The 18,245-nt window shown below is 37.0% G+C and overlaps 1 protein-coding gene across 2 annotated transcripts; it reads right to left on the reverse strand.

Moving 5' to 3' along the window:
• Nucleotides 1-384: 384 nt before the first annotated feature.
• On the reverse strand, nt 385-17,749 carry zgc:153292 (THAP domain-containing protein). Of its 2 annotated transcripts, none has more exons than XM_012872094.3 (12): nt 17,582-17,749; nt 9,421-9,622; nt 9,267-9,299; nt 9,048-9,166; nt 8,198-8,306; nt 8,006-8,038; nt 7,878-7,910; nt 7,562-7,795; nt 3,642-3,745; nt 2,266-2,431; nt 2,126-2,181; nt 385-926 (listed from the first exon to the last, which is right to left on the reverse strand). In XM_012872094.3, the coding sequence occupies exons 1-11, from the start codon at nt 17,644-17,646 to the stop codon at nt 2,137-2,139; spliced, it is 1,143 nt and encodes a 380-aa protein (XP_012727548.2). In that variant the 5' UTR covers nt 17,647-17,749; the 3' UTR covers nt 385-926; nt 2,126-2,136. The 2 variants fall into 2 exon arrangements, with proteins under 2 accessions (XP_012727548.2, XP_036004203.1); XM_036148310.1 differs by having other exon boundaries at nt 17,565-17,652.
• Between the last annotated feature and the right edge of the window lie 496 nt (nt 17,750-18,245).

Genomic DNA, 18,245 nt, shown 5'->3' on the forward strand with positions numbered 1-18,245 from the left:
ACCATTTCACAATAATTTCTGAGAGGAACAGAGTTATTTAAAATAGGAAGGTTAAAAATCTCTTGAATTTGTACAACTTAAAAAACAGGACAGCGGATATCAAGAATAACGGTTTCTTACAGCAAGAATGATATCTTATATATTCAATCAAGGTGAGAAATATGAAATTCAGGCTGTTTCATTATGAATAACCTGGAAAAAAAATAGTCACTAAGCTGATGGTGAAAAATCATACTCTGAGGTAAAAAAAAGTATTCTGTAAACACACAGAAAACTTATGCATTATGTTTCCCAATCATAAAGCAATACATGTTGTCATGGTGTCTGTAAAAGCAATTCAGAAAACACGAGACAATCCATTCATTTCGCTGTCTACAACAACTTGTTTCATCCATTTATTTCAGGGCTTAAATGTGGACGATGACAACTCATATTTACCAAAATCATTCTGTCACATTACAGATATTCGCGAAATATGAAGTCCTTCCAACGTCTGCCATCAGAAATCTCTGTAGATTGTCCCGGAGGGTTTATAATGAAGATGGAGGCTGTGGCTTCAGGTGTGGACGAATTTGTGATTTTTGGGTTCGTGCTTCAAAGATGCCACAAGTTTGGTGTCCGGGGAGATAAACTTTGACTTTTATGAGTCGATCTTTAAAACATTCACTCAGTTTCCGGGCCTTCTCATGTCCTGATGGAGCAGCTGGAAACATTTCCACTCTGCAAACGACTGAAATGAAAATGTCCGGACGTACAAAACCTCGAGACTAAAAAGTAAAAAGGAGAAGATATCAGGACATCAAAACAGGAGGGAAACGTCTTGGTAGATCCTCAAGTTTTTAATCCTCATCTGCAGTTTCTGTCCAGCAAATAAAGGCTCATCCTGATCAATGCATCATGTGGAAGGAAGCCCATCATGTTCCCTGCTTTGGAAATCATTGAAAACAATAGTTAGAAAAACGTAGGTTTGACAGTACAGGTATGTAACCTTAAAGCAGTGGTCCCCAACCCTGTTCGTCCCACGGACCTGTTTAATGTCAGCAGGGAGACGGTCACAACCAAAGTTTTGTTGCTTAGGTCTACCTGTCTTCTCTGTAATTTAACTTTAAACACCGGCGTCCTTGATTAGCCTCCCCTAGAAGTTCACGACAAGTGGCGAGATCAAACGGCTTCTTAGCGTTAGCAGCACGGTTAGCCACCAGGTACGGCGCTATCAGTGCATCTGTTGACGTGGCCGAGACAGTAGAGTCACAGACGGATGTAACGGAGAGAATCCAGACATTTTTCAATGTCGTTTAGACTCAAACAATAAATAAAACGGAAATAATTTAAGTTATTTATTCTTTCTGTGTGCCAAATGACCGAAAGACTGATGCCGGTCCATGTCCCGGGGGTTTGGGACCACTGCCTTCAATACAAAAAGGGAGTAAAAATGTTTTCAAATTAGTGTATTTGCTTTTGTTTTGAGCAGGTGGATAAGATCATCTGCCAATGGAATAAGATTTTTGCTCTTAAAATAGGAACAACTCATCTCCGTCATCTTATTTCAAGCACAGTATGTCTAATTATCTTGTTTAAGAGCTAAAAAATGCTCATTCCATTGGCAGATAATCTTATTTACCTGCTCAAATCAAGGACAAATACACTCATTTCAAGAAAATTGTACTTATTTTCAGTTACATTTTTGTAGTGTTATCTAAATTAAGATTTCAGATTTGGATTTAAATTCCTCACTGCAAAAAGGGAACTAAAAGTAAGCAAAATTCCCTTATAATTTGTATATTTTTACTCAATTTGAGCAGCTAAATAAGAGTATTTGCCAATGGAATGAGAATTTATACCCCTAAAATATGATAATTAGACACCCTGCACTTCAAATGAGATGATGGAGATAAATTGTTCTTATTTTAAGTGCAAAAATCATATTCAATTGGCAAATAGTCTGATTTACCTGCTTAAATAAATGAAAAATACACTAATTTAAAGAGGATTTTACCTACTTTCAGTTCCCTTTTTTGCAGTGCTTTACTTTATTTTATGTAAATGAAGACATGAAAAATTATTATTGCTTTCAATTAAGGAGCCCAGACAAAAAGACATTTGGAAAAAAAACTCTAAAACTTACCAAATTAACTTTTATCTAACCACAAAGAAGCTGTCTTGGATCTTAGAGTTGACATACTAGGTAAACAGAAAGATTAAAATTATATTATCAGACCTTTAGTGAAATAGAGGTATAATAAAGCTGAAATGCTTATAACTTACATCCAGTCTTCTGGGGGATTGAACTGGCTCTAGTCCCTTACCCCACAGCAGAGAAAAAGGCCTTTCCTTAGTTGCTGAATGCTGTTTGAAGCAAAGACTAAAAACCTTGGCAGGCAAGTAAACGTCCCAATCAGCTGCATGCTCCTCCGTCAGATCACGGACCATCCTGTTAGGGGCGTAGAAAAGTTAAAATATCAATGTAAGGAAATAGAATCAGGCCTCATAGGACAATAAAAATAAAAAAATAAAAACTGAGAAATTGTCTTATGTCAGGGGGAAAAAATGTTTTAATGGGAAAATCATCAGTGAAAACCAATCATGAAATTCCCAAATTGAACAAAAAAACTAAAACAGCCGGTTGGACAGGGTCTCTCACCCTGTGCATGAAACTTTTGCAGAGCTCCTTTAGTTACAGATTGCTGCATCCTAAATGCACAAAGGAGCGTTATCACAGATCCTTCCTCCCAGGAACAGTTAGACTTTATAACCATCACTGCTGTGTCTGCTATTGTTTCTCATACACAAGATATAGAGGCAATGTTGGACATTAATTAATTATCCTACCTGCTCAGTTGCCTTTTAATCTGTGTAATCTATTTTAACTAACTTTTGTTTTTTTCTTATCTTGTAAATCTGCCCCTACAGCACGGCCTTTTTTCACCTGCGTGTGAATCTGCACGCTTTCCATCTGTTTCCCTTTGCTGCTGCTACCCTTGAATTTCCCCAATAAGGAGTAATAAATTATATCTGTATTTTATTCTAACTGGTAGGCAGATACTAAGGACAACAGGTGTTGTCCAGACTTCAACTGATTTTTTTAAATCCACCATGATATCCCTCCAGCAGTTAGCTTTCACCTATACACTGCAAAAACTGACCTAAAAATATGTAAAATGTTCTTAAAATGTGTGTTTTTTTTCCTTGATTTGAGCAGATAAATTATATTATCTGCCAATGGAATGAGTATTTTGACCCATAAAATAAGATAATTAGACATCCTGCACTTGAAATAAGACAATGGAGATGAGTTGTTCCTATTTTAAGTGCAAAAATCTTATTCCATTGGCAGATCATCTAATTTACCTGCTCAAATCAAGGACAGATACGCTCATTTTAAGAACATTTTACTTATTTTTAGTTCGATTTTTGCAGTGTATGGAAAAAAAAAACAGGTACTGTAAGAAAGGGGAGGAACAGATGGAAAGATGCATGGATAGAGAAGAGGTTGAATTAATGGACAAACTGATGGATAAATTGTCAGGCTGGCTGCTGGTAGTGATTTGGGAACACAAATCATAGCGCTGTCAGTGACCTCCTGTGTAAAGATATCAAAAGCAATCCTCTTGTGCAAGTTTTAACGGACGTGTTACACAGACCTGTCAATTAGCCGCGGCGTGATCAGATCCACAGTGCCGGTCTGCAGATGATAAACCACAAGAGCCACGGTCTCCTTCAGGTGATCCTTAAGCTCTTTATTAATCTAGAAAGTTCAAACAAGACACATATGTGAGAGAAAAAAACAGCTAAATAAGCCAATATTACATCAGAATATAGTGAAAACAGCCACCATAACCGAACTACACTGCAAAAATAGACCTAAAATTAAGACATTATTTTTTTAAATTAAACTATTTTTCCTCGATTTCAGCAGGTAAATAGGACTATTTGCCAATGGAATAAGATTTTTGCACTTAAAATAGGAACAATTCATCTCCGTTATCTTATTTCAAGTGCAGGATATCTAATTATCTTATTTTAGGGGTAAAAATACTCATTCCATTGGCAAATAGTCTTATTTACCTGCTCAAATCAAGGGCAAATACATTCATTTCAAGAAAATTTTACTTATTTTTAGTTCTCTTTTTGCAGTGTAAGCCATGTAAAGATGGGGCTCTTGGACCAACACAAAGGTACATCTTTTCTTAATGAAAAGCAGTTGAATTAATCTTATTTAAAAAGTGAAACTCTTTAACTACTCATAGTGTAACATGTTTCAAGTGCATGTTTGTTTGTGGGTTATGCTATTGAAGATCTAAAAATAAAAGGTTTCTCAGAAAATCTGAATATTATAACACCAGTAATGATATGTAACCAAACATTTGCATTTTATGGTAATATTATGGTCTGCACAAGACCATATACCTGTATACTGGACAGGCAGGTCTTTCCCAGTTATGATTAAAAACAGATCTTCCTCCGGGTGCTCCTCTCATTTGGGTTTCTTTCTTCGTCCGCCACTTAACTCAGCACCACTCGTCTTTCTACCGTTATGGAGATGATCCTGAGATTTATCTGTCCTTTTTTCTTAACCAGGTAACAAACACATTCAACGCTGTTTTTTTTATTGTATCTCTGCAGGAAAAACAGCAGTTAGACCAATATTTCCTCTTTTGAACGGGACAAAATGTTTTATTTGGCGACGTCAGAGCTCTGAATTTAGTTACACTGGGGGGCGATTTTTTTTGACAAGGATTTTAAAGTCAACAAACAAATTGATCTAGTAATCAAAATCGAGCTTTTACCAACTTTGTCTTTTAGCTAAAGTTGAGCCTTATTTAACCCGTGCTGATCTTGAGAAAGCTCTACATCCTTTTATCGGCTCAAGAATTGATTATTGTTACGTTCTTTATGTCTGTGTCCCTCAGTCGTCCCTCAACAGGCACTGGTGGTTCCAATTGCTGCGGCACTGGATCTCTGGAACCATTTATTTATTTTTAGATTAGATTAGATTCGACTTTATTGTCATTACACAGGTACAGGTACAAGGCATCGAAATGCAGTTTGGGTTTAACCAGAAGTGCAATAGCAGCAAGTGCAGGATAAACAATGGTTCCATATGTACAAGGCATGGATATGTACTGAATAAATATAGAGATGAATACTATTTTATCTTAAAATAAACAAACATATTCTTAACATTTATTGTTTTATAATTTATAATTATTTTTCTCGTTTTATTTTAAAGCGTTGTCTGAATTGAAGGGCAATATACATAAATTCATGACAGGAATAAAGTCGCTGACACCCTCTACAGCAGGGGTGTCAAACATACGGCCCGCGGGCCGGATCCGGCCCGCCGAACAATTTAGTCCGGCCCTGTGGCTAAATGCATTATCATTATAAAAAATAAAATAATAATAAAAAAATGTTTTATTTTTTTTTTCCCCCAGAGTCCTGTCTGGCAATGTGGCAATAAGATGTCACAAAGAGCTCATCAGATTTGACTTTCACAAGTGGACAAGATAAAAGGAAGAGAATGATAAAACAATTATTGAAAAAAACATGTACTTTGTTTAATTGAAAATATGCAGTTCCTATATTGTCCACGAGGGGCGCTGTGTTTTAATTAGCAGATTAAGCTTCAGGTGTGGAAAAATTCAAATCATTGCTTAATTTTTATCTGTTTGATGTATTTTGTCATACAGGACAGTGTTTTTAAGTTCCAAAAAATGTGAATAAATGTTTTTCAACATTGTATAAATCACTGTGATCAGTTCTTATGCATAATGCACAAGTAAATGTTTAACTGAGTAAAAGTATTGTTGAAATTGCACATACTTCTCTTAAAAACGCTGAGGTTATTCATAATATATTGTTTAAAAGTGAAATTAACTTAATATAAAAATCAACAAGTCCACATTTATTAGTTCTATTTAATCTTGCAATGGGTTAACTCGTGTGGCCCTCTTGAGATCAGATTAAGCTGAATGCGGCCCCTCAACCAAAATGAGTTTGACACCCCTGCTCTACAGGTACGGCTGTATGCAGACAATACTAATAGAAAGTTGAGTGGAAAGAAAAAAAAATGCATAAGCCGGGACGGGGGGGGGGGGGGGGGGGGGGGGGGGGATGAACCAGAGACAACTTCATAGCTGTATAACCCGTGCTAAGGACAGTGGTCCCCAAAGTTAAGATGAAAGTTAAGGTCCTAGAGTTTTATCGGTTGCAAAATGAGCCTGGATGTCTGCCGGGTAGTTTTACAGCGCTTAATTTTACTTACTGTTTTTATTTTCCAGCAGGACCTGAGAACACGGTCAAAAGTACCAATAGCTTTTGCTTTAATGACCATGGTGTCACTGTGCTTGGATGGCCAGCAAACAACGGAGAATCTATGGAGACGAGCTGTAAGCTGCTATTAAAGCAAACTGCGTTTTCCGTTACACCTCAGCAGAACCGGAGGCTGATGTGCTCCATTATACGCTGTATGGATACAGTAATTCATGCAAAAGGTGGAGTATAAATACCGTAAAGGACATGGGGATTGTTTTCAGTAGAGCTGCATGACTGTGTAAAAAAAAATATAGAATTTATACTGGTCTTGTGTGATATTCAAATTTTCAGAGAAACTCTAAATCTGGGTTTTCGTTACGAAATTAAATGAACCGCTGTGTGACAACTGTTGAATGTTATGAATTTAATCATTGGAATGCACAAATCTCTCAATTATATTCTAATTTATTGAGACGCACTCGTACATCTTAGACTCTCCTTAATCGTGTCTTATCAGTGCTTCACTCCTGCAGAGACAGCGGTCCTAACAACACAGGTTAATTCAATTAAATTTTATTTATATAGTGCTAATTTATGACACATGTCATCTCAAGGCACTTTACAAAGTCAACTTCAATCAGATTTGATAGGTTGGTCAGAAAGTTTCCTCTCTACACTGCAAAAACGGAACTAAAAATAAGTAAAATGTTCTTAAAATTAGTGCATTTTTCCCTTGATTTGAGCAGGTAAATAAGATGATCTGCCAATAGAATAAGATGTATGCACTTAAAATAGGAACAACTCATCTCCATCATCTTATATCAAGTGCAGTATATCTAATTATCTTATTTTAGAGGTAAAAATACTCATTCCATTGGCAGATAATCTTATTTACCTACTCAAATCTAGGACAAAAACACTAATTTTAAGAACATTCTATTTATTTTTAGATTCGTTTTTGCAGTGTAAGGAAACCCAGCAGGTTGCATCAAGTCTCTCCAAGCAGCATTCACTCCTCCTGAAAGAGCGTAGAGCCACAGTGGACAGTCGTCTGCATTGTTGATGGCTTTGCAGCAATCCCTCATACTGAGCATGCATGAAGCGACAGTGGAGAGGAAAACTCCCCTTTAACAGGGAGGAGAACCTCCAGCAGAACCAGAACCAGGCTCAGTGTAAACGCTCATCTGCCTCCACCCACTGGGGCTTAGAGAAGACAGAGCAGAGACACAGAAAGCACAGAAGCTCACATTGACCCAGGAGTACTTTCTATGTTATATGATAATAGCGGATGATCACAGGAACTCACTCTGTGGACTACGTCATGCGGCAGCCTGGAGAGGATTCTCAGCGGATACCCGAAGTGCGCGATGACGTCAGCGATGTTCTTCGCCACATCGGAGGGGAGGCAGGACTGCATGGGCACGGCCTCCACCCAGCGGGAGTACAAGTCTGTCAGTGTTAAAATGTAGCGGTGTCCGTTCAGCGTCTGGGTCAGCGGGCCCCTGACGTCCAACCCCAGCCACTGCCACGGCTCCTTCACCTGGAGCCGCATCAAAGCGCCAACCAGTGTCAGGAATTACTTTTGCTAGGCCAGTTCTGTGCAGCTATGAACCTGAGCATACCTCTATGACGTTGTCAGAGTCCCGACATTCTGGCTGCAGGAATTGCAGAGAGATTCCAATAAAACACTTACAAATACACGTAAATTTGAAGAAATTAAATTTTAGTTTAAAGATTTCCTGCTACTTACAATAAAACCTTCATCTGGAGCCCACAGGATATTCTGTTTATCCAAGTGAAAGAAAAGGTAAAGATGAGATGCTTTATTTGTCATTATACATATAAGTTACATACAACATTTCGTAGATCAGAAGGGTTATTAAATAAGACCAAAATGCACTCTTACTGTTAACCAGGCTATAAAACTGCTAAGCCCGCCTACCTGAGGGACGCAGTAATCTCCATGAAAGAAATATGGAAGCGAGTCGATCTTCTTCAGCCTCTCATCAGCTACAATTCTCCATTTTTCAAAATTTTTCTGGTCTTTATCTCTGATCAAAAACACAGAAACAAAAAAAAAAAATTACAAACACTCATCAAAGTAAGAAAATGGGACAACAATTTAGATAAAATAATTCGATTCTACAAATATTTTACTATCTAACGCGTCCTTTAGGACGTCTCTGATCCATTAATTGTTATATATCCAATAATTGTAAAATGTTTAAAGTGGGTTTGCTCTAACATGGAAGGGAAGAGAGTTGCAGCAGTGAGATAATCTAATTTTATTACTTGTTTTAAAGTTTATGTAATCATACTTTTCCCAGAAACTTTCAGGAATCTCACCACAACATCAAGTAGTGGTCAAACTGTTTAATACATAGACTTGTTTGTTGGTTGCACTTTGTGTTCAACAAGGATTGATGTCCAAGTCAATTAAAAGCTGTTCTCTTGAATAATAATATTCGGATTAATAAAAACAGACAAATTTCTTGTTTTACATAGTCGTCTACAAACAACTTTATCCACAGGCCATTTTTGTTGCTTATGGTTAACGCAGAGAAAAGTCCAAATTAAATCGCAATTACGGTTGAAATATATCGCAATTTAGATTTTTGGCAAAATATTAAATTACTTAAATCCAATTTCTTCCAAAACTGGATCCTTGGTTTAAATTTCAACACAGCACATTTGTATGTGTCTAGATGCCTGATGTTTAATGTTTTTTTTTTATTGATTACATCACAGTTAAAGGCAGTAAAAAGTTGCTATTTCTTCTGGATGTTACTTACCCTGTAGGCGGTTCCTCTCCCTGGTTGAGTTCTTTGTTGTTAACGCTGCTGTTTGTGGTGACAGGAGGAGGCGCTGCAGAAGGAGCTGACTCTTTTTCTGCAGTTTTACCACCAAGAAGCTGAATTCACATCCAAGAGAATCAAACAAATGTGCACCCGTCATTATTATATACATGATAGTTAGATATTTGTAGAATCGATCAAATATTATGATCTCACTTTATGCCTCCTATGCCCTGGGCCAGCAGAACCCTGCATAAAAAAAGTGATATAATTAGATTTGTTTCCTCTAAAGTCTAGATTCTAAAATAAATTTAGATGAGTACCATTTCAATGCATAAACTAGAAGATCTGCTCTGGCAGAAGCTCAAACCTTGTTATTCTGTGTTTTTTCATGAGGGGGAAATATGGTGGGAACTGCGTTGTCTCGTAGTGTCGCGCACTTCCCTGTTCGGTCGATGTACTGTTCCTCGAAATGATTGATGCACAGAGCGGAGAAGCGATTCGGGGTCCAATCTTTCCACTTCATGTTGGCGAGCCATTTTTTAAGTTTTCTGGGATTGTAGAGCGGAAACCTGCAATAACATGTAAGCCATTAGAGCATCCGTAACTATACTATATTATTAAATTACTCTGCATTTGTCACTGTGGAGTGAGATTGTGAAGCAGCTTAATAGTGTGGAGGTCAGGCGATGTTCAAACATGATCCAGTTTAAAAAGTTTTTATAAAAGTATTATTCTTAAGATGTACAAAGCAGAAGGGTTAGTCTTCTCGAAGTGCTTTCCCTGAATTTGGCTCTTTTGGAGATTGTTGTCTTCTTTTATAGGATTCCTTATGTGGCTGTGCGTGTTAGATATGGTACTGAGCTTATGCATCATTTATTGTGATGGTGCATAAGCTTTCTTAAGATCTTCAAAGGTTTTTCTTTGGTTCCTTAGCTGGTTTTTCACTAATTTTCTGTCCACTACCATCATCTGACTTCATATCGCACAGTGTGGGAATTTATGCTACGCAAAAATGAAGAGAACACAAAATGCACCAGGTCTAAAAAGCTGTGTACTGGATAAAAACAGTTGGAAAAGAAAAAAAAGAATATATGGAAAGAATATACGGCAAACATCTGACATTGATTGATTGATTTATACACACACTAGGGCTGAACGATTTTGGAAAATAATCTAATTGCGATTTTTTTTTCTTAATATTGCGATTTAATAAGATTTTTTTTTCCCCCAGTTTAATTTATCATGTCTTTTTAAACATATACAAACAACAAATCATTTTGTTTCCTCGCTGTGCAGATTAGTTGCTAAAAGACCCGCAGCATCTAAACACAGTGCAGTAATGATTGCGATCTGCCTACGATATATTTCAACCAAAATTGCAATTTTGACTTTTCTCTGCGTTAACCACAAGCAACAAAAATGGCGTCTAAATAAAGACGTTTGTAAACAAGGACTATTTAAAACAAGAACTTTTAATGTTTCTATTAATCAGAATATTATTCAAGAGAACAGTTTTTAGTTGATTTGGACATCAATCCTTGTTGAACATAAAGTGCAACCAACAAACAAGTCTATGTATTAAACTGATTGACCTGTACTTAATGCTATGTATGATTATATAAACTCTAATACAAGTAAAAAAGTTAGATTATCTCACTGCTGCAACTGTCTTCCCTTCCATGTGGAGGCAAACCCACTTTAAACATTTTACCAACACCTAAAGGATGCGTCTGATTCATTAATTGTTACAGAGCCAAAAATTGCAGACTCTGCGATTTGGAAATTGCGTTTTTTTAAATTGCGATTACATTGAAAATGCGATTAATTGTTCAGCCCTAACACACACACACACATAAAGGTGGAGGAACAACTCTGGCTATCTTCTCCAGGTCATGATGCTTCATATGGGGCTAAAATAGTAGCTTTAACATTTGCAAATGTGTGTGGAGAGTTGTGTGTCTGTATCTCGATTTGTGCGTGTGCAGTGGGATTTGTAAATGTGTGAGAAGATTTGAGTGTCTGTACAACAATCTGCAAATGTGTAAAACTACTTGTGTGTAATCCGTTTTGCAAATGTGTAAAAAATCCACAAATCTGTATTCAGATCTGCAAATGTGTACAGAGATTTGCAAATGTGTAAAAAATCCACAAACCTGTATTCAGATCTGCAAATGTGTGCAGAGATTTGCAAATGTGTAAAAAATCCACAAATCTGTATTCAGATCTGCAAATGTGTACAGAGATTTGCAAATGTGTAAAAAATCCACAAATCTGTATTCAGATCTGCAAATGTGTACTGAGATTCGCAAATGTGTAGATCAATCTGTAAGCACACACAGAGACACTTGTGTCTGAAGTGTTTTTGCTTCAAGACCCAGAAATACAGACAAATCATTGGTTACAAGTCAAGCGGTTTTTCGGTTGGCTCTCTTTACACACGTGATTTTTGCTACTGTTCTGCCGCGTGAGATGCACAAATGCGTGGAAGGATTTGTATGCGTATCTTTTCGATTTGTGTCCCCTTGCGCAGACTCACAGGCTCAAAGGCTCACATACTGCCCTGAGCGCAGGCTCACAGGCACACAGGCTGCCTCTTCCGGCTGTGGGAGGTCACGTGACTTTCAAGGATTTTACCAAAGCGTTTTGCTTCCAGACGGCTGATAAGGCAACTTGTTATAACTATATAACTTTCTCCCTTTAACGGCAAAGGTTTCTTGTTTTAATGAGAGACTTATCTTGCTAAAACCAGATAATTATCTCATCATAACAACGCAACATACCCCGGCATCAGCTCGCGGGATATTTGAGTGTCATGGAGAAGAGGAGAGACGGAGGGGCGCCTTTTATTTCTTTTTAAAAAGTCGTCATTTGTCGGAGGAATGTATTTCTGCACTGAGGAGTGACAAGGTAAGTCGTGCATATACAGCAAGTCCTCTACTTGAAATTTGATCAATTCGGCAGTTATTTATATTTAACAACTATGCTATGGAAACACAAGTTGCAGCCCTGTAGTACAGTCTCTGGCTCTGTTTACACGGTGAAAACAGGTTTGCGTTGCCTTTGTACTCTCCATTTACACACTACAAGGTTTAACTGTTGCTTAGGGGGGCTTTCAGCTATAGCTGTGGGTTTATTTACAACAGTTTGCAGCCGAAACAGTCCTCCGCGGTGCCAGCCGCTGTTTTCTTCTTCTGGGCAATTTGACCCGGAGCTTCAAAAATCACAGCGCTACTAGTGGTGCGTCATGGGAATTACACCGTTTAAGTACTCTAAACAGGGCCTGTGACTGCTAATGTACCTATTCCTTTATGTATTTGAATTAAATGTAATTAAAATAAATTTTAATTCGACACTCGTAAGGCTAATTAAAAGTATGTGTATTCTACACAATAAAAGTGAGGCTAGATAAAGCTACATTTATCCATATTTTATTGTGTCAAAACAAAGTGATGAATACAGAGCTTTCTAATGTGACTATTCACAAGCCAGTAAAGGACAGCTATTTATATCAGATCCATTAATAAACCCAGTCAACTACTGCTTTATGCTTTAATAAGGAGAAAAGCAAAAACTGATAATCGATTATTATTGCTGCAAATTCAAAAGTTAATATCAGAATTTATCAATAAAAGCACCTGGCAGCAAGGCACAACTGTTCTCAGTTTATTAGTTGTTGCATTTGTTTTTTCTGATGTCTTTTTAAACTTACTCAGAAAAGAAAACAAATCTTAATCAACAACATTGTTGCATTGCAGTCTAGGTTTGAGCAATTAAACACTGATCCAGTCTAACCTTTAATCACAATTTTAAACAGTAGCTATTCTCCTTCTGATGGGAATTCTGTAAAAGTACTTTTTAAAATTCCCATAAACAAAAACATTAAGGAGGACCAGGATTAAGATAGCTACATTAAAAATACAGCCAGAAAATCATGAATGTTCTCTTTTGCATCTTAGAATGCCTGTGCATTTGATCTGACACAAAATTTAAATACTTGAAAACTTTGAATTTGGAATATTTAGCTTCTCACATTTAGCAGAACTAACGTGCTCAATTTTTAGAAAGAGTAAATTAATTGTTATTTTTACCTTTTGTTTAAAATAAAAAACTTGAAAGAACGATAACAAAATCTCTGCTGTGTTTACAGGTTGGCATCTCTAAAGCTGAATACATGGGATGGTGCTGTCCAAAAGTTACTTCTGGATATTTTGTTTCAGAGGTTGAGAAAAGAGGGGGTACCACAGCCAGAATTCATATCGACATGGAGACAGAGAATGGTACAATGAAAGACATTCAAAGATTTTTGCGTCTTGATGACAGCTATCCTGAAAACTACTTCATTGTGGGATCCAGCACCCACAGCCAGCACATCAACAGCCAGTACTGGATGAACCTTTTTCAAAAACTGAAGAATACAGATTACTTTACTGGTGACTTCTTGGATAAGCAGCCAATTCTACTCACCTGTTTAAATATCACTGAGGTGTGTTTGAATGTAAAAGATAAATACTATATGATATATGCTTTTAAATATGGAGTATGTACTTTAAGAACTTGTTTATTTTCTTGTCTTTCAGGAAGAACTCTTAAAGTGGTTCACTTATGGAACATAATTCGTAAGATTAGAGATACTATTGCTCCAAGTTGCCGGTCCTACATGATGTATACCCTTCCACGGCTTTTTGGTGAACAAGACAATCTCATACAGGTTTCTGAGCAAGCGGCGGGAACTTGCACAGTCCAACGTCTTCAGAGGACCGTTCACACGTGATGAGACAGTTCGAAGTATCATACCTTCTGATGACAGAGAACTTTCTTCATGCACCGTCCACACATGATGAAACAATTGAGTTATGCTTATTTTTAAGAGCTAATATACGCACAAACCTGTGACACGTGTGATATTTTCTTGTAAAAAAAAAAAGAGTTTGTGGAGCAAATGACCTTGTGAGCCTGTTCAGAATGAACCTGTCACTTTCCCACACAGTCAGAAATAGGCAGCTGCAGACCCCACAACCCATAAAGGACAGGCAGTCAAAGAAATACAGATGGAAGGGAAAAAAAACAGACCTCTGTTTTCTTCGATTCCCATGTACTTAAAGGTTTCATCATGACGTACATAACTTTTTGAATTTTGCTGCTAGGTTTTATATTTTCTGTGATTCTTGTTGTGTTTGACAGTAAATATATGCTGCTACATATATTAGGACAATAACAAGAAATCTAACTTCACATTTGCCTTGTGATCTATCATGCAGGACACAAAATGTTTAAATGACATGTTCTGTAAACCCCACCACTGCTCCTCATATTCAAGACATAGTTTTTATATTTATAACAGCAAGAGTTATAGTTCTCTGTTACTGAACACTGAGACCCAAGTTATGTACTGTTTCACAATGACGATATGGTCGAATGATATATGAAAACCTTTAATGAATCTTTGGTAAAAACCCATTACAAAATGAAGTGTTATGGTTTGTGATCAAACCAACTCATTCTTTCCTTAGAAACATAACATTATACTGCAATGTTACATCAACTCACAGAAGAACATACATTAAAAGTACCTTTAACAAGTGCTCTGAAAGATCCTTTTGAAAGGAAGTTTTCTACCTCCAGAAGATGACCAAACTAGAACATGATCTATGAGTATTAAAAAGATCAATACATGGATCTCAAAAATGAACATGAGAAAATCCTTTTACATACAACAGACAAAAGTCTTTGTTAGAAATCTGGGCACTATTGCACTCAAAGCATTTATCAATTTTACAATCAACTTTGAAGAATATAAAAGAAAAATAATGCCCTATGGAAAGAAAAGGAAAATCAGTACAGTTTAAACACATGCTTCAGAATTTTTACCTTAAAGAAGCTTTATAGCAACAGCAATAATTTGACTTCAAAACTTGTATTTCACAATGTTGTTGGAGTAATCTTTTTAATCAGTATTTTTGCTCTATATCTTTGTCAGCAAAAACAAAAGCTAACTGACTCTATTGTGGCTCACTTCCATATGTTCCTGAAAACATGACCATTTTGAGTCAAATGGCAAACTTTCTTTTGAAATATATTACATAGTGGTATTACCTGTAACCAAAAACATTTTAGATCAAATTGGACTTTTTCCATGAAGATTTGCATGAAAAGAGTTTTTCAAGCAATGTCTGTCGAAGGACACCTCTTTCACCTTTCCCTTGGAACTCGAAGCAAAATCTCCAGGTGGCAATTCTGTCAGCATAGGTGGGAATGTAGATGACCAAGCTCTCATCATCCATGCTTGGTATAGCTGATATGTCTACAAGCACAATGAAATTATGGTTAATATAAAAAAGAAATAAACTAAAATGACTCTTTTAAGCACACAATTATTAATCTTTACAGCAGAATTTATGATTGCATGCATGACATGTTTTAAAAAAAATTAAGCTGCTTATCCGTATCTCTATATCTTTTTGTCAGCCTATCTCATTAACATCCATGAAGAACTTTTGCAGTCACAGGCCCTGTTTAGAGTACTTAAACGGTGTAATTCCCATGACGCACCACTAGTAGCGCTGTGATTTTTGAAGCTCCGGGTCAAATTGCCCAGAAGAAGAAAACAGCGGCTGGCACCGCGGAGGACTGTTTCGGCTGCAAACTGTTGTAAATAAACCCACAGCTATAGCTGAAAGCCCCCCTAAGCAACAGTTAAACCTTGTAGTGTGTAAATGGAGAGTACAAAGGCAACGCAAACCTGTTTTCACCGTGTAAACAGAGCCAGAGACTGTACTACAGGGCTGCAACTTGTGTTTCCATAGCATAGTTGTTAAATATAAATAACTGCCGAATTGATCAAATTTCAAGTAGAGGACTTGCTGTATATGCACGACTTACCTTGTCACTCCTCAGTGCAGAAATACATTCCTCCGACAAATGACGACTTTTTAAAAAGAAATAAAAGGCGCCCCTCCGTCTCTCCTCTTCTCCATGACACTCAAATATCCCGCGAGCTGATGCCGGGGTATGTTGCGTTGTTATGATGAGACAATTATCTGGTTTTAGCAAGATAAGTCTCTCATTAAAACAAGAAACCTTTGCCGTTAAAGGGAGAAAGTTATATAGTTATAACAAGTTGCCTTATCAGCCGTCTGGAAGCAAAACGCTTTGGTAAAATCCTTGAAAGTCACGTGACCTCCCACAGCCGGAAGAGACAGCCTGTGTGCCTGTGAGCCTGCGCTCAGGGCAGTATGTGAGCCTTTGAGCCTGTGAGTCTGCGCAAGGGGACACAAATCGAAAAGATACGCATACAAATCCTTCCACGCATTTGTGCATCTCACGCGGCAGAACAGTAGCAAAAATCACGTGTGTAAAGAGAGCCAACCGAAAAACCGCTTGACTTGTAACCAATGATTTGTCTGTATTTCTGGGTCTTGAAGCAAAAACACTTCAGACACAAGTGTCTCTGTGTGTGCTTACAGATTGATCTACACATTTGCGAATCTCAGTACACATTTGCAGATCTGAATACAGATTTGTGGATTTTTTACACATTTGCAAATCTCTGTACACATTTGCAGATCTGAATACAGATTTGTGGATTTTTTACACATTTGCAAATCTCTGCACACATTTGCAGATCTGAATACAGGTTTGTGGATTTTTTACACATTTGCAAATCTCTGTACACATTTGCAGATCTGAATACAGATTTGTGGATTTTTTACACATTTGCAAAACGGATTACACACAAGTAGTTTTACACATTTGCAGATTGTTGTACAGACACTCAAATCTTCTCACACATTTACAAATCCCACTGCACACGCACAAATCGAGATACAGACACACAACTCTCCACACACATTTGCAAATGTTAAAGCTACTATTTTAGCCCCATAGCTTCATAATACACACCTTGCAACCCACAGCAGAGAGAAACATCTATGCAAAAGGAACCATTCATAGTAACAGAAAAGGTAAACAAGGCATGCAACACGTTTCACATTATACAGAAGGAAATATTTGGCACAATTATAATTGTGTGAAACACCATAGGTACATGGTTCATTAATGCATTAAGCTGTTGTGCTTTAGATACTTTGTTTTATTAACAAAAAATGATCTGTTGTACATAATTGGATTCAGCCAATAGCTCTATGAAATTCATATTTTGGTGTTTATGTAAAAAAAAATTATGTGATAAGCTGATTTTGTCGTTTATTATATACCTATTGGTCTGGGCTTAAATTTAAAGGGATTTTTAAAAGACATAAACTTTTTGTTTGATGGTAAAAGTGACTCACTCAAAACTCAACAACTACACTTCATGTTAGCCTTAAAACATAATCTGTATCAATTTCTATGTTGCCTTAATTCTGCGGATTAGGAAAATGCTCGAAAGACAACACCTAAATCAAATTAATTAGTGTCAGGAACGATTTAATGTGGCTACATTATTGACTAGCTTTAGATTGCACATCTCTCAGCTAGCTACATGGTATATTTATTCGTAAAAAAAAAACTCACTTAAACTCAAGACTCACTTAAAAAACTTAACATCCGGGTCAGTTGAGTTCTCGCAGTTGTAGGCACACTTATACCGTCCCATCTATTACACCATAAAGTTTATGTTCAAACAAAACGATTTGTTTTCCTCATGCTAACAAAAGACAGAGACAAAATGATAAGTTAGCAACAACGGCCTACACAATATCCGGTTTACGTTTTCAAAATAAAAGCTGAAACAACCGTCAGCATTACAATAATAATAATTAAAAATACTAAATATTCAGATTTTCTGGGATAAAAACTAAATTTTTCGAGTAATTTAGACATTTTAAGTAAGGAATAGCCCTACTTGGGAGTTTTTCTTTCTTTAACTGGTTATTTTTCTTTCTTTTTTTTTTTAGCATGTGGGATGTGGTTAGCTTGACGTGACACCCATGCTGGCGGATGTTATTGTTTCTTCCTCACATTTTTTGCAATGATAATTTAACACTCCATTCAGATACTAAAAGGTTTATTTTTCATCTGTGCGGTCAAACTGGATGATTATACGCACTCATGAGCACGAATGTCGTGAATTTGGTCGTGTAACGGACCATATCGTCTTCATTCATCGGAATATTAAATGTCCCTCCAGGGTTGCCGTATTGTTGGCAACAGGTGCTGAGGATTGTGGGAGTTCTCGCTGGGCGTGCAAAAGCC

Source organism: Fundulus heteroclitus, chromosome 16, assembly GCF_011125445.2.
Source record: "Fundulus heteroclitus isolate FHET01 chromosome 16, MU-UCD_Fhet_4.1, whole genome shotgun sequence".
Classification (NCBI taxonomy): Eukaryota; Metazoa; Chordata; class Actinopteri; order Cyprinodontiformes; family Fundulidae; genus Fundulus; species Fundulus heteroclitus.

Bases quoted from the DNA above. Each gene is read 5' to 3' on its own strand.
- zgc:153292 (XM_012872094.3), bottom strand. From the start codon at position 17,646: ATGGGACGGTATAAGTGTGCCTACAACTGCGAGAACTCAACTGACCCG. The intron at 8,039-8,197 runs GTAGGCGGGCTT...TTGGATAAACAG, and splicing joins GAGATTACTGCGTCCCTCAG to AATATCCTGTGGGCTCCAGA. The intron at 3,746-7,561 runs GTGAGTTCCTGT...TGAACTTTCTAG, and splicing joins CGCATGACGTAGTCCACAGA to ATTAATAAAGAGCTTAAGGA.